This window comes from Dipteris shenzhenensis, chromosome 17 (genome assembly GCF_047967505.1).
Source record: "Dipteris shenzhenensis isolate YYH24624 ecotype China chromosome 17, Dip_SZ_1.0, whole genome shotgun sequence".
NCBI lineage: Eukaryota > Viridiplantae > Streptophyta > Polypodiopsida > Gleicheniales > Dipteridaceae > Dipteris > Dipteris shenzhenensis.
Genome location: NC_141612.1, coordinates 56260054 through 56282486, shown reverse-complemented (window position 1 = coordinate 56282486; position 22433 = coordinate 56260054). Strand labels below are relative to the sequence as shown.

General features: G+C 41.7%; 1 protein-coding gene across 1 annotated transcript in view; it reads left to right on the top strand.

Annotated features, from left to right (window-relative positions):
- LOC147892339 (vacuolar protein sorting-associated protein 35B-like) overlaps nt 1–21429 on the top strand; it is an 80220-nt gene extending 58791 nt beyond the window's left edge. The window contains exons 14-22 of the mRNA XM_087387942.1: nt 94–183; nt 1209–1298; nt 1408–1488; nt 4623–4691; nt 4917–4997; nt 18493–18600; nt 18696–18799; nt 20498–20611; nt 20727–21429. Coding sequence (XP_087244068.1) covers nt 94–183; nt 1209–1298; nt 1408–1488; nt 4623–4691; nt 4917–4997; nt 18493–18600; nt 18696–18799; nt 20498–20611; nt 20727–20937 — 948 coding nt within the window. The 3' untranslated portion in view covers nt 20938–21429. The remainder of the gene's footprint in view (nt 1–93; nt 184–1208; nt 1299–1407; nt 1489–4622; nt 4692–4916; nt 4998–18492; nt 18601–18695; nt 18800–20497; nt 20612–20726) is intronic.
- Nucleotides 21430–22433: the final 1004 nt, after the last annotated feature.

The window sequence follows — 22433 nt, the reverse complement described above, 5'->3', positions numbered from 1 at the left end:
TATCCATGTGATTAGGACAGATTGGCTGTGCCCTTCAAAAAATGCTTTTGAGGAAGAAGGGTCTAGTCTCACTTATTGTTGCTATTGTGACAGCTTGATGAGGAAGACTTTAAGGAGGAACAAAATTTGGTAGCTCGGCTTGTACATATGTTAGTGAACAATGACAACGATGAGATGTTTAAGGTAAAGTTGGCAACGCTAATGAATGTTGTTGAGATGGAAAATTTCAAAGATTTTTGAAAGATTGACTAATATGAGTAAATTATAGAAGCATAAGCGTTTGGGGTTACATGGTGTATCTACAGTTTATCTTTAAACCATCTGGACATTGTATCTTGTGAAGAAACTTGTAGCGCTGAATCCCATAATGTTGTGCTAACTTAAGCTGAAAGATTTCGAAAGCTGTTCACAGGCAAAACTTTGTCAAGGCCTTGCATTGAGATCTGTATACATTTTTCTTCGTTATGAGAAAGCTGAAGAAGAACTCTTTATATATTGATGAGTAAAGAATGTATTTGGAATGGACATAATTTTTACCTATAGATCCTCAGCTAAAGGGAGCAGCTGATGAGGTCACCAATAGATATGGCCAGATACCCGTTATACAGCATTAACATTAGCACATCCTATTACAAAAGCTTAACAAAGCAGGGATCCTTTGAGGTATAATGCATGGCCAGCTAATTTGTACATCCATGGAGTTTTAATAGTTTTCAATGTTGTGGTTGACTATCATGAGGAATCATGCTTTAAAAAAAAAAAAGGAGAGTATGTTCCTGGATCAATTGAGATTATTTGATGTAACTGTAGACAAAAGATATACAGGCGAATGGGTGTGGTATATTTTACATGGTTTATATTTCCTTGGAGGGATGATTCGTTAGGGTAAAGGAGTCCTATGAAAAACAAGGATTGGTGAAAATAGGAAGTGTAGAATGTGAGATGTGGAAGCATTATGGGAAGAAGCAAGGCCTAAGGAGCTTGCATGCAGCCGCAACACAGACGACAACAAGCTCAAAGGTGGTTGATATTGCTCAGATGTCAAAATTCGAAAGGGCAAACCTCAAAATCAATATGTCAAACAATTGTGCTGAAGATAGGGAAAGGGATACTTACGGTTGCACCAAGGGTTACATAGTCTCTCGTCCAAGTTTCTTTCTGTCCTGTATTATTGCATTTTGAATTCAAAAATCAATTCTGTTTTTCAGATCCTTACCTCCGCAAGGAAGCACTTCTTGGAAGGTGGACCAAAGAGGCTTGGCTACACCTTGCCTCCTCTCATTTTTTCTGCTCTGAAGGTATTTCAAAATCTTGCTAGAGTTATGTTGATGAATTATTTGCTCACCTAGGTGCTTCTCCTGTCTCTGAGATAGAATGCATTTGAATAGTTGAATTCATGGTGTGCAGCTTGTCAGATTACTACAAGGAGAGAGTGAAGCAGAGGAAGGTGCAGTCTCTTCGCAGAAGGTTTTCCAGTTTTTACATCAGGTTTGTACTCTAGAGCCCTGGGCGGAAGCTTGATAGAGTACTTGTGGTAGAGCCGTTGGTTGTAGTATTTGAATAATAGATAACATTTTTAGATGATGAAGGCTGAAGTGTTTCTTCTTTACAAAAATGTGACAACTGTAGAGCACTTGGTCTGCCTATTTATGAGTGAAGAAACGATGAATATGAATAGTTTCATGAAAATTGAAATATCTGTGTGATTTCATTTATTTTGATAGTGTATGAAAGCTGTGAGAGGGCGCCTCTAAATAGATACAAGTATGTATACATATACAAATTTCCCTTCACGTGGCTATACATACATGTAGCTATACATATCGTGCTTAGAGATTGTGATACTAAATTCATCGCACATCATTTGGCAATCTGTGTTGAGACTATTGTGACAATGAGCTCGCCAGATCCTCTTGAATTGGATGGTACGAACCTATGAGATTATGGAAGATATGCTTTTAGGCACAGAGAGCAGAGAGAGACGAGGGGATGCATATCACAATGGAAGAATGGGAGTATGCTAGAGGATGCATGCAAAAGGTCGCTATATAGAATGTTATGCATAAGTTGGGAGCTTTCAACAATTTAGATTGCCTATTCAATTGATTTTTTCTTGGTGTAGTGTACTATGTTCAATGCTATATGGTGTGATGGCAAGTATATTTGTACACAATGGATTATTGATTTGCATGTATCACAATAAGCATGTAACCATAGGTGTCAGTCCCTTTATGCTTATGTATGTGTACATTGTTGCCAATAGTTTCTAGCCGTAAGAATCTAAAGGTAAGAGTGGCTTCTTATTTTGTAGAATAGACAAGAAATATTCTAATAAGTGAGCGGTACTATGCCACATACAAACAAACACCTTGCGTTCTAAAAGCATGTGAGCTTTATTTGCATTGTCCCAAAACTAAATGTTTAATAGAATGATGCAAGCAACGAGAGGCATCATGCATTCACTCCACCTTGCTTAGTCGTAGTTGTCACTGACACTTTGTGCCTTATAAGCTCTAAACTTGAATGGGGAGTAAAAAAGGAGCCAATTAATTCATGCTACTATTAGTATCACTCTAATCTAGCAAGGAAACGTAACTTTTGATAGATCTACCTTGGGCAATGAGAAGACGCTATCTTTGGGTGGAATTAATATACTCTAGTTTGGCAATGGAGTCATATCTTTTGATCTTGGGAAGTTGACTTTTTGAGAAGCTACTCGCTCAAAACATAGTCTCCCACTACATGGGAATCATCTCAATACGCTCACCACGATCTATGGGGTCCCTTCAAGGATGGGTATAGTAAGTAAAAGTATCCTAGTCATGTGCAAGGTATTCCAATTGGAGCTCTTGATGGGGTAGATGCATCACTATGACTATCACCCTGCTGTCCTTTACTTGATATGTTGATTTTCTTGTCAATAGCAGTGTTAGTGTTGCATTAACAATACCATTAGTGTTGGGTTTGCATGCTACTATGGATCTACGTGTATTATTTTTCCAATTGGGAAGCTAATGTGATCTGCAAGAGGACATAAGTGATCACTAGACCATGCCTTATCTAAATTATATGTTAGTCTAATTCCTGCAAGGAAAATCCTACTTTGCAGGTCAAGTTTATAGTAATTAATTTGACTTTTTATCAAATAAGAAGTAAAACATTAGGCGAGCTGCACCTTACTTTCCAATAGCCCTGCACGACGTTCTTTATCCACCCTAGTGCCACCTGGTCCCACAAAAGCTCTACAATGCAATATATATTATCTCACTTGTGATTTCTATGTGCATTTTTAGAGTTTGGGTTGGCAGATTATTTGGTCCATTCAAGTGGAATTCTTTGAGATGTCCAACATATGTAGGCTTAAGTGGAATTCTTTGAGATGTCCAACATATGTAGGCTTAAATGGGACCATCGCCTTTACATGGATTCTAAGGTCAGTTGGTCTTGAAAATTCTATCTTGCTTTGTGGCACCTCTTGGATTTAAGCTCTTTGAGCATGTGGCGCATCAACTATTGTTTCATGATTGTTTGACAAATTAAAACATTACGCCCCGACGGGGACCTGTAAGGAGTCATCCATCTTGTACTACTGCCCACTTTCCCTCCTTGTGGGCTTGATCCCGCTGCTGCAACAGAAAACGCCTCTCCTCAACCTGTAGTGGAGTGAGGTCCTCGTCCATGGAGATCGCTGGCTGGTCTCGTAAGGCTGACCTACGACGTAAAGCCGAAAGTCGTGCCTGGGCGTCATGGAACCATATGATAAGGTGCTGCTCTCGATTGGGGTCCCTCCCAACCTACCATGCTCTCTCAATCCTATGCTCAGTCGCCCCTAGGGTAGTGGTCACAAAGGTCTGCGCATTTGCCATCGGTAGAGAGCCTTGCTGGCTCTTTGCTGCTGCTCCAGGAGGGTAGCCGAAATGGTTACCCTTGCAAGTTCCCGTTTGGCTACGTCGACCCATCTGGACGTCTCCTATCTGGACGTCTCCTCGATGGCAGATGGCATGCTCGCAATCTGTGCCTCCACAAATGGCTCATTTTCCAGTGGCCTTCTGTTTGGTTCACTAGTGTACTGTTTGTACTTATGTTTCCCGATCTCTGCCAGGTGATCATGCCTCTTTTTCTAGACACACGTCTGTCCTGCAATCTCAAATACGTCAGTTGGTTAGTTTCCATTTGTTGAGTTTTTGACACATGTCTATCCTGCAATCTCAAATAAGTCAGGTGGATAGTCTCCATTCATGGATGGTTGGAGTGTTTGCTTTATTGTGTATGATTTTGCATAACATTTTCCTCAATCAAGCTAGCCAATGGTACAATACGCTGTCTGAGTTTTGAAGGTTGCTGAGTGAGGGAACACATTGAAGGTTCCATTTAATGGCTTAAGAATTTGGCCTCTACTGCAACAGACATTGCTGTTCAGTTGAGGATGGAGGCCTTCTTAATGCTTTCATGTTACTCTAGCAAGGAATAGTAGGATCATGCTACTAAAATGTATTCTTATACTTTCGAGACTAAATCCAGGCTTGGTATTAATACCTTTTTTCCTGTTTTAACTATATTATAACCTTTTTCCAACCTGTCTTCTGAGTATGGACATTTGTGTGTTCAAAACGTTATTGCAGACTGTGGAAGCACTGTCCTCTGTGCCAGCGCCAGAACTGGCTTTACGTCTATATTTGCAGTGTGCGGAGGTAACCAATGTTGGCAAAGTATTTTCAATGTGTGGTTTGGATCGTGGATGTTTCACCTTGGATTGTAAAAATAGCATATAATCAGTGTTTGGCTTTTCTCTTGCTTGTCCACAGTATCTATACATTTATCAATTAGAAGTGGGAAAAGCTGAGGTGAAACGAGATGGGAATTTTTTATATTCATTGTCTTAAATTGCAGTATTTTACGTGTCCAATATGATGCAGGCTGCTAATGATTGTGATCTGGAGCCAGTTGCATATGAGTTCTTTACGCAAGCCTTTGTACTGTATGAGGAAGAGATTTCAGTAAGTTCAAAGCTTGCAACACTGCATTGCATCCTTATCTGTGTCTTTCATGTTTTGGCGTTGTGCTCTTGGCAATCATATGTTTAAATGCCATACATCCACAGTATTTGAAAATTCTCCTATCCAAGTATTGATTTGTAACTGGACTTTGATTTAATAAAGGACAATTACATGCTATAATTGTTAGCATTGATAATTAAAATAACTGTTTCCTATTTTAGCAGCTGGGGCACCTGGCCAAGTGACAGCTATGAAAATGGATGATCTAGTGAGGGCTCCGCAGTCAACTGCAGTGAGCTTTCTGGTAGAGACCGAATCTCATTTATTGACATTGAGATATCCTATAGGGACTTCTAATCTCTCATGCAAAGTTGACTGGCCAGGTCATAAATTCTGCCTTCACATAGACATGCCTCTGCTTATTATTTGGGCCCCTCTATGAGGAAGTCAAAAATTCTTGCTCTCCATGGACTATGTCGTCCCTGGTATGCGTGATGGAGTTTATGGTTTTCTTTTCAACCTTATGAGTGACTATCATGATTCATGAGATTGAAACTGCACTGTGTTGTGTTTTTAGAGATTGAGCTTGGGAATGTTCTTGGATTCTAGGTATATGTTCCATCAAATCTGGTCCTCAATTAAGTTTTTTCAGTGGGACCCTGGGGAATGGGAATGGATAGATGAAGGGCTCCAAGAGAAGGGCATCCCCTTCTTTCGTTACACGGTCAGTAATGCCAGGAAATTCCAGCTCAGCTGTAGGGGTTGGAGGCCCACCAGAGCTCATCATTGGGAGAACTTTCAGATTCTTGCTGACTTGCAGAAATTTTTTTGGCAGAGACTCTGGAAATCCCACTAGAATAGAAAAATCACTCTCTTCTTTTGGCTTTCTATTCATGGTGGGATAGTAGTAAACCATTGGAGGTCCAAGTTCGGAGCTGATCCTTCTTGCCCTCTCTGCCTTTCTGCTTTGGAGACAATACAGCACTGCCTTTGGGATTGCAGACATGCGAGAATCATATGGAAGGGGATTGCAAGACTTTTCAGCACTTTTGTTCGCCTACCTTTCTATATGACCTGGGGATTAGTGGCTTGGCTTACTCTTTCAGGGCCCCAAGTATTTTTTGAGAGACTTGATTCCTCTTGGGCTCTTCACATCCGACGACACCTTGTGGAGTCGTGCTCTCTAGAGGATGTTCCGGCCACTCTTTTCAGGGCTGCTCACTCCTCGGTCGACTCTCCATGGGAGATCCTAGCTAGCATTGCAGCATCGCACATTTGGAGAGCCAAATGCACTGAGGCTTTGGAGGGTTCTCAGGTTCACCCTTCTCAGATCTTGGCCAGTACTTGGACAGATACGATACACACTATGATGGCCATTTGGGTGACCATGCAGGGATCATCTCGAGCAGCCTCCTCCAGGAGAGTTACTTTTCTCAGAGATTGGAGAGACTCTCCCTTCTTTGCTGAGACTTCTACAGGGTTGAGATGGCATTTTGAGCCTCAGCCTTGGTTTGTTTCTACCTCATTCCTCTTAGGTGTTTTTTATTGCATGCTTAGCATGGTGTATTTCCGCACAGAGCTTGCTCTAGCGGGTTTCTTTCTTACTTAATAGAAGTCTCTTTTTTGGAAAAAAAAAAAATCTAGTCCTCAAGAAGATCTCTAGTGTTGGGTGTGGGGAGCGGTGGAGTGGAATGGAATGCAAGGAGGCTGACAACAAGCTGAAGGAACACGAGTACTTGCAAAATCCTAACTGCCTCCAAGGACATACTAGGACTAAGTGCTGACAAACCCCCCATGGTATGGTTGAAGTATTGTATACCTGGAAGCTATATCATGGTTGCACATATTCGTCCAAGATGGATATAGCAACCTATGATAGTACAGAGATCAACATCAAGTAATAAATAGTGCCAAGTGTAAGGCATAACGAAAAGCTTTGAACTTGGGTTGTGGTAGAGCCTTTGTGAAGAGATTTGCTAATTGATCCTTCGTGGGAATGTAGGACAACTGACTGTCTCCAGTGGACAGTCGTTCTCAAACATAATGATAGTGTATCTCAATGTACGTCGTACGCGCATGAGACATTAGATTATGCGCAACTACTGAAGCATTCTAGTTGTTAGTGTAGTCTGTAGATGATAGTAGAAGTGTCTTGGCTGACATGAGGATCTGCAAGTACCATACGAAGCCCAACACATTGTACAGTCTGTTAGATGAGGGGAGCAATGGAATGGAGATGGAACGCAAGGGAGAAACAACAAGTTGAGGAAACAAGAGTACTTGCAAATGGATAATGAAAAGTACAAGTGGTGGCCAATATAGGTCCCAAAGTCAACCACAAGTGTTGACCAATGATGTCTTACCTAAGGCTTGATGGGTCCTAACTGGCCTACAATGCTATACCAAGCCTAAGTGCTAACAAACCCCCCTCCATGGTATGGCTGAAGTATCTTGGATATATTTAAGCTATACTTGGAAACTATATCATGGTTGCATTTATTCGTCTAAGATGGATATTGTCACCAAGCTATAAATATTCCAAGCAAAGTATAAAGTTGACCTTTAATTTGATCATACTTAAAGCGTTCGTTATAAAGAGTCTTTCTAATTGGTCAAAGTATTGACTTCGGTCAAAGACACTCGACTCGGTCAAGAAGGCTTGACCTTGGTCAGGGAGATTTGGCTTAGGCCAAGACGGTTGACTTCAATCAACCAAGACAGTCCAACCTCGATTGTCGGTCAAAGTCCCTTCATTATGATAAAGAGGGTTGACCTTGGCCAACCAATGTGTGCACTTTTCTTTAGTGTGGACGCCCTTAGTGACTAGGATTAGTATTTTACATGCAAGCACTAACATTGAATGGGTGCCATGGTGGTATTCTTTATTAATTTGCTGCATGTACCAAGTGGGGTAAAATGCCCTCTTTTGAAGGAAGGCCAAGGCCCCCCTACAAGGGGACTCTATATCAGCATGTCACCCCAAGTTATAGAAGCCTCGACAGCTACCAACTACTTTGGCATGTAAATAGAATTATGACACATGGCACCTGCCATGATAGGAGACCTGATCTCCTTTGTTTGCGTTTTGTAAGCAACCACAAACTGTAGAAGTCTTTGTACTTGGATTTCCTCTGTGAAAGAAGAGCCTTTCGGAGGGGTCCTGCCTGACTATTGTCCTGTGCCCTAGTGCTGTGCAGAGAGAACAGAGAGAGAGGGGGGGAGAGAGATTGTATGTGGATTTCATTGCTGAAGTACCTGACGATTGCACTGGTATAATAAAGTACCTATAGGTTTCATTGGTATCAGAGCCAGCTTCAACACCTTTTGTGGTGGTGACGATTTAAAGAGGAAGATTGAAAAGAAATGTAGTGCAAAGAAATCTTGAGCCACGTTGCAACATATTCGATGCCACCTGTAATTAGATAGAATTGCATGCAATACAAATGAAGGGTGAAGGAGGCATAAAGTTTTGTCGCATAACGCCATCTTGGCGAATGTTCAATGCTAGGCTATGTGAACAAAGCACATGAGAGCATAGGCTCTGCTTTTCTATGCTAGCCTGGCCAAGTAACTAGGAGTTGACGGTAAGACCCACTAGGGTCTCGTGATTGAAAATTGCGTATAGCAAACCATTTTGATGGCCAAGTCCGTACATGAATTTTCGAGCGTGAGTCTTTTCGACATCAGTGATTGCATAAGCCTACAACTTTTTACACGCGCGCGCGTGCACGCACCGCTTGATCAGATGACTACCAATTGACGGAAGGCCAAGCAAGATCTTGCGATTGCTCGACGAGAGTCGCGTACGCCATTATTTTGACATAACATCTAACAACCGGTTTGCTTAATTGGACCACCTTATGACACTCTAGTCAACTGATTTACAAGACACTGACATGGCAGACACCCGGCAGAAATGTGACACTACTGACATGGCAACACTGATGTGCAGTGCTGATGTGGTGTGCTGACCTGGCATGCATAGACAATCCTTATTTGTCAGTTTTGAGCTATCAAAAAACAAATAGAACATAAGCAACATCTCTTTAAAAAGATGAAGTGTGCATATCCTTGTTGAATGGGGAGCTCACAAAATATGCATCTTGTCGAACAATGAAAAAAGGCAGAGCACAATGATTAGCTTTGAGACAATCCAAGGCCAGGGTGATCACATGCTTTGAAAAGAAAACAAGCATTTGGCACAAGTTAGGGCAAATTTACCACTTTGCAGTATACCTCTTCTTGAGGGATTTTTAGCTTGAGTAGAAAGACGGTAAGCTTGCATTGATGGCTTCTTCAAAACACGCCATTTCATTTGGTGGGGACACTGAAGGGTTGCAGAATTTTGGACTAGTTTTTGATTAGCCTCCTCCTTTAGTGCTAGCCTTTGTTGTGCCTAAGTTTGTCCTTCACCTCCGAAGTGCCGATAGAAACTTAGTATGAAGACTTTGTATAAATGGATGCTCAAGTATGTGTGGGTGTGTGGATTTGTATGTGTGAGAGCATATTTTTATACCATGGTCTACACCCACTGTTGGGCGCTAATGACATTAGTGGGGATGTCTTAGTAGCTAGTCCCTGCTATGCGTGATGGAATTTATGGTTTTCAATCTTATGAGTCACTATCATGAGATTGAAACTGCACTATGTTGTGTTTTTAAAGGATGAGTTTGGGAATGTTCATGGATTCATCTAGGTATATGACTCTAAAGAGAGGTTACATTCTAGGAAGAAGAAGGCCAGACATCTCACAGATCTCCAAGTTCTTCCTCCTCTTCTTCCAGTTCCACCTCTTCATCTTCATCTTCTTCTTCTGGGTCATCGAAACCTATGTAACGTTTCCGGAGTTGAATCAAGGGAGATTGTTCATAATGATATGCGAATTACACGAGTTCAAGTAGATAGTGTAGAGAAGTATCATCGTTTACTGCATAGAAGAAGGAAATTTTGAAATGTGTGTATAGAAATGCGTAATTTATACTTTTTTAACAGTTTCTTTTCCCTTTTTAAAATTTTTCTTTCGCATATTGGATTTATTACTTTTAAGGGTCAATATGGTCATATAGAGAAGGCCATGCAGTTTATAAGGCAATTTGATGCAGCATTTGGTACATAAAATTTTTTTGAGTCTTTCAAACTATGCGTGGTCAGCTTGCATCTGCTGATAGGGACAGTCATTGCATGGTGGAGTGTAGATATCACAGAGGGTTCTGCTCCAAAAAAATGGAAAGTTGGGAAAGTTTACGTATGGATGATAGGGACACATTGGAAATCTATAACCAAAAGTTTTGGGATGCATGTCTGCAGATTGCACCCATTAAAGAAGACCCAGATAAGGAAGTATAGGGCTGGTCTTAATCGAAAGATACAGGCTGGGGCAAATACCCAGCGTCATAAAGGCATACATGCCATAGTTCGTGTAGTCTGTGTGGCAAGTTTGATGCACATGCAGGATCCCACTACTGTGGCTTCTCTCTACGCCAAGACAATAGAGAACAAGAAATTAGCCACGCCCCAGTTTGAGCAAAAAGAGTTTCCCAAGGCTCAAAGGAGGGAATTCCAGCCTCAAAAGTGGAGGGGAAACCAAGCGCAAAATGCCTATAAAGGGAAACCGCAGCTTACCTCTAAACAGATTGCCGTCATGCGAAAAGAGGGAAGATGCTTCAAGTGTGGCAAAGAGGGGATGTGGTTGCCAAGTGTCCTGAGAGGCTTTGGGCTCGAAGCAAGTACCGCCTAGGTGGTGGGTGGAAATCCTGATGTCTTGGAAAGAGTGTCAAATGTAGAGGAAAAAGAGGTGTTGCTTTCATGGGGCAAGATAAGAGACCAGCAATCACTTATTCTATTTGATCCAGGGGCTACTGATAACTTCCTATAAGAAGCCCTATGGTTGTGAATAAAGACCGAAGAGTTGGGCATGCCCTAGATGCCGATCAGATGTTCCATGGGGACCACGTACCTATTACTTCCTTGATTGGGAAGCTCCGTGTCCATGTACAGAGTTACGTAGATCAAGAGGATTTCTTCATTTCCCCTCTTAACATCATGATGTAGTTTTGGGAATGCCTTGGTTTCATCATAAAGCAGTGAAGTTGTCTCTTCTTGAAAGAGTGCTTGAGTTTGTACATAGGAGTAAAGCGCAACATATCGTTGCCAAGAGTAGAGGGGAGACCATCGCCAATTGTATCTGATGTTTCTGTTGGCAATGCAATAAAGTTTGTAGTTTCAGCGTACATGATTTTCATTCACGAAAGAGATTTAGAAGTGCATTCTGATTTGAATGATACTAATAGAGAAAGCTTTCGGTTTCTTGAAAATTTTAAAGATTGCTTCTCAGATGCATTGCTAGGGGAGTTACCCCCTGAGAGACCAAAAGACCATTGTATAGAACTGATGCTTGGCATCCCAAGAGATCACCTTACAGGGTTAGTGCTACGCAAAGAGGAGATTATAGGACTTGCTGTTCAAAGGCTTAATTCAGCCCAGCTCCTCTTCGTTTTGTTTCCCTGTACTCTTTGTATAGAAGAAAGATGGTTCATTTCGTATGTGCGTTGATTGTTGCACACTAAACAAGATGACCATCAAGAATAGATTCTTGATTCGGCGCATAGATGATGTGCTGGATCAGCTCAATGAGCTTCAGTTTTCAGCAGAATAGATTTGAAAAGTGGTTATCATCAAGTCAGAATACTGTGCGTTTCGCACTACATTCGGGCTGTATGAGTATCTGGTAATGCCTTTTGGGTTAACAAATGCCCCGGCTACCTTTAACAGGATGATGGATCGCATCGTCCGTCCAGATAGACACTTCACAGGTACCTTCTTTGATGATATCATAGTCTTTTCGAAGTCTGAAGAAGAGCAGAGGGAATACCTTGCTGTTGTTTCTCAAGAGATGCGTAATCATTAGCTCTATGCGATAGCAAGAAAAGTGAATTTTTCTTGGAAGAGATCCACTACTTGGGGCACATAATTTCCAAGAATGCAATATAGATGGATCCTCCGAAGATCCAAGCCATCCAAGAATGGTCAGAGCTGAAAACTGTGCATGAAGTCCGTGGATCTCTGTTCTTATTAGAGAATATCTATTAGGCACTTTGCTGATATTGCTGTTCCACTTCATGATTTAACCAAGAAAAATGCAGCTTTCAGATGGGGGATTTTCCTCAAAAGACAACATTCAACACTGTCAAAGAGAAGCTGGCTACAGAGCCAATTCTGGTAGTCCACGATCTGTATCAGCATTTTGATGTAGATTGTGATGCTTGTGGGGAGTGTATTGGGGCTATATTGCATCAGAATGGTCATGTAGTGGCTTATGAATGCCAGAGACAACGGGATGCTGAAAGACACTTGGAATCTATGAAAAAAAATTGCTAGCTGTGATTCATGCCATTGATAGATGGAAGCACCATCTCTTGGGTGCAGATTTTATTGTAAAGACTAACCACCAAAGTCTGAAATACTTCTTGAGAAAGACTAAGCTCTCAGAGAAACATATGAAATAGGCAAATATGTTGTCAATGTATCATTTTCAGATTGTCCATACTCCGGAAGCACATAACAGAGTTGCTGATGCTTTGTCTCGAAGACCCCAGGTAAATAATGTGACTATTGCCTATCATGAGGATCTTGAAGACATGAGGGAGCAATATGTCAATGATGCAGATTTTGGTGAAATATTGCAGCAAATGTAGGAGAGGAAGTCTTGAAGTCAGTATTCCTTGAAAGAGGGGTATTTAATGAAGGATGATTGTCAATGCATCACCTGAGATATGAGGCAAAAGATTCTGGAGGAATGTCATGCACCTCCATTTGCTGGGCATAGAGGAATTGCAGCTTCCACTCAGGCTTTAGAGAGGTATTTTTATTGGCTAGGTATTACTAATGCCTCTTCCTGTGCCTCAGGCACCATGGGAAAGTATCGCAATGGACTTTATCTTTGATTTGTCACGTTCAAAGACATGGAATGATGGGATATGGACAATCATAGACAAATTTAAAAAACATGCCCATTTTATTCCGTTGCGAAAGACTATAAAGGCTGATCATATGGCCAAAGTTTTTATGGCCCAGATCTTTAAGCAGCATGGTATGCCTAAGTTTATTGTCGATGGTCGAGATCCCAAAATGACCCAACTTATTCTGAAGAGCTTTAGTTGATAACGTGGGGCGAACTTGAATTTTTTTTCTTCTTTCTACTGCCAGATAGATGGTCAAAGTGGAGTAGCAAATTCAACAGTGTTAGATCTTTTGAAATGCTATGTGGTGACCAAAAATGAGATTGGGAAAAGTACCTTGTGAAACATTGGATTACTTGCAATGGATAAAGCACTCTTGCTGTTAGTGTCGATGATGTAGAAAGTGTCATGGCTGACGTGAAGATTTGAGAGTAACTTACGGAGCCAAACGCACTCTACTGTAGCTGTGAAGGTTTCCATGTATGTAGTTTCACAACTAGAAGTGGCAATTGTAGGTTGCTTGGATGCTCAAGTATGTGTGGGTTTGTGAATGTGTATGTGTGAGAGCATATGTTTATACTATGGTCTAAACCCACTCTTGAGCGCTGATGACGTCAGTGGGGATGTCATAGTAGCTAGTCCCTCCTCATGGTTTTCAACCTTATGAGTGACTATCATGAGATTGAAACTGCACTATGTTGTGTTTTTAGAGAATGAGTTTGGGCATGTTCCTGGACTGATCTAGATATATGCTTCTTGCTGAACCAACAGTTGCATGAAGAGCCAAGCATGAAACAATTGCCATTGTGTGACGCATGGGTGTCATAACAACTTGCCCATTCATTGCCTGTGAATGCATGCAAATCTAGTGAATATTGATCATTATAGAACAGCCTCAAACGGTGTGTGGCCTTAAGTAATGGAAGAGTCGCTTCATTGCCTGCCAATGCTGTGTGCCAGCCTTGTGCATATACCTGCTTAACTGGGAAATGGCATACCGCAAATCAGGCCGGGTACGACATAGGTAAATAAGGCATCCCATGGCCTGCTGGTAAAGAGTGGCATCAAATGGGGCACACCCATCTTCCTAGGAGAAACGGAAGCCAGGTTCCAATAGAGTACAAACCATCTTACAATCCTCGAATTGGAAGCGCTGCAAAAGCTGTCCAATATATTTGGATTGACTCATCATTATGGCCCACTCAACATTAGCAAATTGGATGCCAAGGGCTGTCCAATATATTTGGATGGACGCATCATTACGCCACCCTCAACATTAGCAAATTGGATGCCCAAATAGTAGTGTAATTGGCCATACCAGACATTGCAAATGATTTCTGCAAATCTGCCTTGAAATCTGCAGTTTTCTGAGGGTCTGGCCCAGGCAGTGATAAGCATGTCATCCACATAAAGAATTAAAATCAGAAATTTTGATTCACTCCCATAAAGAGTGGCCTTTATGGGCATAGCAAAAAAGAATGTATCTTGGCATACCATTTCCGCGGTGCCTGCTTCAAACCATAGAGGGCCTTTGTCAGCCGGCATACCTTAGCTTTAGAACCTGCAATTTCAACTTCTGGAGGCTGAGTGAAACAGACTTTAAATCCCGTGAAGGAAAGCGGTCGTAATGTCCAATTGATGGACCTTCCAATGCTGGTGATATGCAAGAGCAATAACACAACAAATGGTCGTAATGCGTGAAGTGGGAGCGAATGTCTCCTTGAAGTCAATGCCATGTTGTTGGGCAGAACCTTTTGGAACAAGGCTAGCTTTGTAGGAGTCAACACTGCCATCAGCTTTCCGCTTCAATTTGTAGCCCCACTTATTGCCTATGGCACACTTGCTTGGTGGCAAGTCACACAACTCCCATGTGCCATTTACATGAATGGAATCAAGTTCATCTTTCATGCCATCCATCCATTCTCTGCTATCAAATGCATCCTTATGAAGAGAACTTCCTCTTACAAGAGTAGCAATCAAAGCAACGTGAAGCAAATTGCCGTGCACTTGTTTTTGCGCACCTCTGGCATGGGCAGCCGAGGGCTTAGCTTGACTACTATTTGTAGAGTATCGAAGAGCCATATTGAAACTCTTTTCTTCTGTCTAATGACAGCCTGCTCCTCATCAACTGCTCGATCAATGGCATGATCATGAAGTGTCTGCAAATCAGGATGAACATGGGCAACATGAGGATGCTATGTATGAACAGCTAGAAGCATTTGGAGTAATATCGAGCAAAGTGTCACCTGAATGTGTGAAGGGTGTTATAGAATCAAATACATTAGAGGCTTCCATTAATGGTTGTTTTTGAACCTGTATCCTTTGGTCTGTGAGCTGCAGCCAATGAAAATGCATTTGATGGCCTTATCTTCAAGGCTATGCCTCAGCTAAGAGGGTACATGTGCATATGCAAGAGATCCAGACATCCACATGTGAGAAATTACAGGCTTGCGGCTTGTCCATGCTTGATATGGGGTCATGGTCTTCAATGCTCAAGTGGGTGCTCAATTGAACGCATAGTTGGCACACATAACAACATCCATCTAGAATTTATTGGCCAATGACTTCCCCTTAAGCATGCACCTACCCATTTGCATTTCTGTTTGATTTTTCTGCTCGACAAGTCTTTTGTTGCGGGGTAGGTCACAACAAATGCCCATTCATCCCGAGCCTAGTTTGCTGCCTCATGAGGATGATCATGGACAGCAAGAGCATGTGTGTGACTTAAAGACCTGTTTTTCCTTCTCCGAAGCAATGCGCTTACGCGTCACGGGCTTCTTGCAATAATTACAGTGCTTCTTCTTCCAGTCAGCAGGAGAAGAGGATGATTAGGTACCCGATGAAAGTTGGGGCATACTGTAATCCCCCCCCCCCCCCTTTTTTTCCTGTGCCCCTATGCAAAGGCCTGATCTACATGAGTAGAGGCAGTCGTGTTTCTTCTTTCACAACTCTGCTCCTATTGCAAGAGTAGGGAAACAAGCTAATCGAAAGAATAGTGGTTGAGGTTACCCATGGCGACTAGCCTCAATGTCATAGCAAATCCTTGCTATGAGTTAGGGTGCCCATCAAGTGTCATAGTTACTACGTGTTTGGGACAATCTCATCAACGCTGATGACCTGCTCTCTATAATCGTCATCTATGTGAGGTAGGCATCCATGCTGTCCCCTTCATTCATCTTAACACCAGTGAGCTGTGTGGCAAATAGGCAATCCTAGCCTCATTCCGTATTTGATAGAGGTTGACCAAAATGTCCCACGCATCCTTGGCTGTCGTGCAAGACCGAATGTGAGGTATAACGCCCCTTTTTCTATTCATAGCAATCAATGCATGCGCATGTGCATCTCTCTGATCCCAACGAATCTGTTTAGGTGTGGCAAGCATGTGGCAGGTACTATAGGAGCAGTGCTAGATGAACCAGAAGTGGCAATGGTAGTTGTAGCACCACTTGTAGTGGCTGTGGTAGTGGTAGGTGCCGTTGCTGGAGAGTCAGGTCTAGTCTCTGATCCAGATACAATTCCCCAAAAGTTCCTGGACACCAACTAGTGGCGCACCAAGTATAGCCAACTGGGATAGTTGGTACCATCATGTTTGTCTTAGCAGCAAGCATTCCAAATGACTCCTAGTTTTTCATTGCAAATGAAAAGTAAAGTGCCCTGCAAATATCAAAGCCTCAAGGCTACAATGCCATGAGCTAGTTGCTCAAAAGAGTGGACTGCAACTCTGCAAATGTCAACTCAACAAAATAACAGCAATGCTCTGCAATTGTAAATGCGACAAAGGGCTGCTCAAACACTAAGTTAAAAATGGCTCCCCAAATGCTATCCTAAAAACAAGGTGTTCTGCCAATAAGATGTCCTGCAAAAACTTGAAGAAAACACCTCCCTGCAAAGTGCCATCCTGCTTAAGTGCTACACAAATCTGCACCAATGTATGCACAGCAGATCTGCTCCAGTCAACCTAAAATTGATGTCCCAAAGCACGAGGTCCAATGCAAGATAATGGGAGCAACACCCCAAATCCTTGCAAGAGCACGAGGTCCGATGCAAGATAATGGGAGCAATGCCCCAAATCCTTGCAAGCTGTGGGTGTGAAATTGAAATCCTTGCAAGCTTTGCACAGTCCCAGGATTGTTTCCAGGCCATTTTCCAGCAAATAGAAGCAGCAATCACAGCAAAATTGACCAAAAATGGCCTGGAAACAATCCTGGGACTGTGCAAAGCTGTCCCGGGAGCTGAATCTGCAAGTGCAGTACAAAAACAAGCTGCTACCACAAAAAAAACGAGCTGTTGAAATGCAAAGACGAGCTGTTGGCTGGGGACCTGAGCAAAGGGGGAAGCAGGTTGGAGCAAGCAATCCTGCTCTGGATATGGAGATGGAATGCAAGGGAGCAAACAACAAGCTGAGGAAACGAGAGTACTTGCAAATGCATAATAAGAAAGTACAAGTGGTGGCCAATATAGGCCACAAAGTAATCACAAGTGTCGACTATGAAGTCAAAGTGAGGATTGACTCATCATAACTGGCCTCCAAGGCCATATTAAGGCTGACTGCTAACATCTAGTTTGTGTCTTCGAGTTGAGGATATACATAACTTGTTATGTTCGCTACTACCGTAATACTCCATGGTTCTTTGCAGCGTTGATGTGCTGAGTTATCCTAGTCATGTAAAGTCAGCTATCAGTAGAAATCTTGCAGCTTGACGAGAGCAAAGCTCTGAAAACTTGTCTGGTAGATTCTACAGAAACTCCTAATTAGTGCTATGCAGACAGGAGGATTATAAATCCACAACTGGTCATCTGCAAGGAGAAATTATTTTCTATATAAGTTTGAGACTAAAGTCTCCAAGACCACAAGTTTAAAACGTGGACAACTCGTTAAGTCATCTATCGATGATCTAGAATGTAAAAATTATTGCACGATTTAGAAATTAAGCAAGAGTCGATTTTGATAAAATTTGCTCATGGGTCTGAGAGACTGTTTTACGATAACAGAGCTGTCGAAAAGTGAAGAAGTTGGAAACCAAACGAAATGGAGGAACCGGGGTACATATTGTATACTGTGAACTTTGGGTCTATTTGTAAGGGGTTCAACACAGTTCTAAGTACCACAAAAGAAGTGTTTGAACATGCAGATCAAAATTCCTGGTGTTTTCATGTAATTGGAGCATAATAAATGTACACGATGTGGAAAAATCTGTATTTGTATGAGTATGCTTTTGGCACAAATGCTCCTATTTTGCAGCAGCTAATTTTGTTGGAATGTGTGGGCTGCTCAATGCTTTATCTAGAGAAAGACTGTCTCCCTTTTCTTCCTTGAGGATGACAACACCCTGAATTTGATTTTAATGGATGTTGAAGTCCTCATTTATTTCTAGTTTTGGACAAAAGGAAGATTGAATTCATCATCGTGAAGTTGTTTTAGGGATTTATCGGACCTTTTGATTAGATATGAGATACCTACTTTCATGCTTGTTGATTCTTAATCTTTTGTGAGAGTGAGAAGAGAGATTTATGGAAGATGTACTATTCTCCCACAGGACTCCAAGGCTCAGGTTACAGCCATCCATCTGATTATCGGCACCCTTCAAAGGATGCATGTGTTCGGAGTTGAGAACAGAGATACACTTACACACAAAGCTACAGGAGTAAGTCGCTGTTGCATCCTTAGTAGCTGGTAGTTACTAGTGTATGCAAATTGGAAATGGTACTTACCAGGTTTTCTTGTTTTTTGCCTATGCAGTACTCAGCAAAGCTTCTAAAGAAACCCGACCAGTGCAGAGCTGTTTATGCATGCTCCCATCTGTTCTGGGTGGAAGATGATGGGGGGATTTGTGATGGGGAACGGTATTCTTCTATTTTATTTCATTATGATTATTTAGTTTGAGCTTCTCACATAGCCCAAACAGTTTTATTAAAGCAGGGAAGCACAATGGAGGTTATGATTTGCATGCATATTTTCCTTGGGGGGAAAGTTTCTAGGAATATGGAATGAAGGGATGGGGTAGGTTTTGAGAAGGGGGTGAAGATAGCAGGATAGGAGTGCGTAAAAGGGGCAAGGGAAAGCAGTAATAGAATACTTAAGCAAGAGAATCAAGGGGATCGAGAGTCAGCAAGAAGAGAATTATGCAACTCTCGGATGATTGAATAGCTGCACAATGAGTGGAAGGGTATCATTTGAAGTACCCTGCAAAGAATATTCCCACTCATGGCACCACGACTCCTTCCGCCTGCGTTCTGTGCACCTTGAACCTGTCATCCATCTTTCACGCCTGTCACCTGTCTCACATATCTTTGAGCTCTCAGCCCCGTTGCCCTCTCTCAACACCTAACCCTCTCTAGGACCTTACTGAGGCTCTCCTAATGGCAGCAGGACTCCTTCCGCCTGTGTTCTGTGCGCCTCAAAACCTGTCATCCATCTTTCACACCTGTCAGCTATCTCTCACACCTCTTTGAGCTCTCAGCCCCCTTGCCCTCTCTCAACACCTAACCCTCTCTTGGACCGTACTGAGCCTTTTCTCACCGCTTCCCCTCTCTTAGCCTTCTGTCATTCTCTCAGCTCCCTCTCATCCCCTTGACCCCATTGTTGATTCAAAGCTTGCACCTTATCGTGAGTTGCTGTTCAAAGTCATGAAGGTCATTTGTACTTGAAGTTGATGCAAGTAATAGCTATGGGATCCTTGTCGACCCAAGATGGACAACCAAAGTAGACTCAACTTAGAAAAATTGTTCAGCATATGAGAAAGAAACCTATGCTGTTGTCCTTGCATTGCAAGTATGGATGCAAAACTTGCGCAATGCTAAGTTTGAGATTTTCTTTGACCAAGAAACTTTCGAGTGGTTGTGGAATCAACATTAGTTAGAAGGTCGAAAGGCCAGGTGGGCTGACAGGAGTTGATATCTAGTTGACTCATCTAAAGGAAAATATAATATGGTAGCTGATGCATTGAATGAGACGTCTATGGTGAATGAGCTGGGTTTTACTCAGTTCCATAATGAGTTCATCAATCCTTGAAGGTTTATTGTGAACAGTATCACCTTTCCTCAGAAATTTGGAAAGTAGTTGATGAAAGGGACCCTATGGAGGTTATTTCTGTTGATGATAATCACCCTATAGTTTGAATACAGATGATTGACTTTGACAAACGAGTACTAGAAGGTGGTGAAAGTAGTATACTTTCTAAGATGAAGTATTTGCACCTATCGTTGGTGAAGTACCTATAGTTGGTACTGAGCAAGAACAGAAGTAGGAAAAGTATACCATAGCAGATGGTTATCTACTCTATCTCCCGGATGATAGAGATACTAGTTGCTACCTAAAGACTCCTACAACCATGTGCACATTCTCTGAATCTGTAAGTATTTCATTTCGAATGGTTCTTAGTGTCAGAGGGAGAGAGACCAGCACCTAGGTATACAAGATCCCTATTTACATTTTTCTGAATACAAACCAAAAGAGAAGTTTTGTATAAATTTGCAAGGAAGAGTCTCTTGATTCCTTCCGTCTAGTTTTTTGTTCTTGAAGACTCTTTTTTATTTTTGCAGGGTTTTATTGTGCCTGAAACGAGCTTTACGGATTGCTAATGCTGCACAGCAAATGGCTAGTGTGACAAAAGGAAGTAGTGGGCCGATAACACTGTTTGTGGAGATCTTGAACAAGTAAGTGCTGCTAGGAGTCCTACTTTTAATCTCCCTGCTTAGTCACCTTAAGTAGTTGTCCTCGAAGAATATTTTATAAAGCACGGGATTTTTTTTTTGGTGTTTATTCGTACAGGTACTTGTACTATTTTGAACATGGCAACCAACATATAACAAGCAATGTAATTCAGGGTCTTATAGAGCTGATAGTCACAGAAATCCAAAGTGAAAATGCTGCCCAAGATCCTGTAGTGGATGCTTTTTTTGCCAGTACATTGCGCTATGTTCAGTTTCAGAAACAAAAAGGGGACAGCATGGCAGAACGATATGCTGCAATTGAAGTGTGATAGATTCTCTGACACTAATTTGTTTTGTAATTTCTTCGTTTCACATTTGTTTGAGGTAAGTTGGGACTTTGGACGCATTGCAGGCTAATCGAAATTTTGGATAGTGCTTTGGATCATTTGGGATAATGGTCAGGAAGCTGAGAGTGTATTCATCCCAGCTTACAACAGCAGGAATGATCTGTAGTTTCTTGTGATCAGAAGGGTGTCTCTTCTGTTGACAACGGAAGGCATGGTCAATGACTTGAGGGACGACTTTGGACAATGCAACAGATTGATAGCAATGCTCAGAACTTCTGGTGTAATATAATAAGAAGACAATTGTGAATTTCTTTTTTAGGTGCTGCATTCAGAGCATTGAAAACAAACTGCGACTTATCTGTTCAATGATTGTTTTTCTGGCCTCCTTTTTCACTTCGCAACTCAGTTCTGGATATAAAATAACCCATAGTCTTATGGCTTTGCAAGAATAATGCCATTCTTGTACAAGTGTTTTTGGAAGAAAATGAATCTGAGTTCGTTCAGAATCTGGATGGGGTCTTTAATGAAATGCAAGGCTAATACATCTGAGAGGTAGAAAACGATCAGGGAACATAAAACAAAGGTTATTGAAGCATCTGGATTTCTATGAGGCACAAACAACATGCAAGCATCACAACTGCATCTTCTGAATACTTTGGCCCTCATTTACAATGAGGATATTAGGTGAAAGGGGTTTGTGGTTGGGACACGAAAGAATCTTAGGCATCACCTTAGGGTGTCCTCCTCCGTTATCAATCAAGTGTTTCTCTATGCAAATGCTGAGCCTATTCCAAGGGGTACGAAATGGTTTGCTAATAGAACCAGAGCTATAAAAAAGCTATGTGGTCAGAGGGGTTGTATGCCATAATCATCAGAACTTGGATCTTTCAAAAAGAGTTTAAGACTATCCATGGGAACATTATAGTTTCCTTTTTTCCAAGTAAGATTAGGTAAGTTTGTTCGAAAATACGAAAGATTAAGAGAAACATGGCATTTCTAGCGTGGATGTAATAACTTGTGTGTCAATACTTAGCATGACCTTGGAATATGCTATTGCTGAGGTCATATGTACTACGTAAGGAGGTAAAAAAGTAGAGCATGCATGCATGCACGTGCACTTTGTTTTCTCGGAGCATTGAATATCAAAATGTCCTGGCTCGATTTCGATGGTGGGCATCTAATTGTTGAACTGGCTATTAAGTTTGATTGCATAACTTTCATCATCAAATAAATTGGCTTGCCAATTGTGAGTCTTCATACTAGGATCTTCAAATGAAATGGCTCTCTAAGGTGTGGTATTGTCTTTGGTCAGGGTGGGAATGGCTTGCATCCAAATTTTTAGGTCACTCAAGCATAGTTGATGTACCTCTTCTAAACCATGAAATTGCCATGTTAGTCTATTGCTCTCAATGCTCAAGATGTAATGCAACGTCAAACCACTCTTTGCAAGAACATACATCTCAAACTACTTGCAAAGG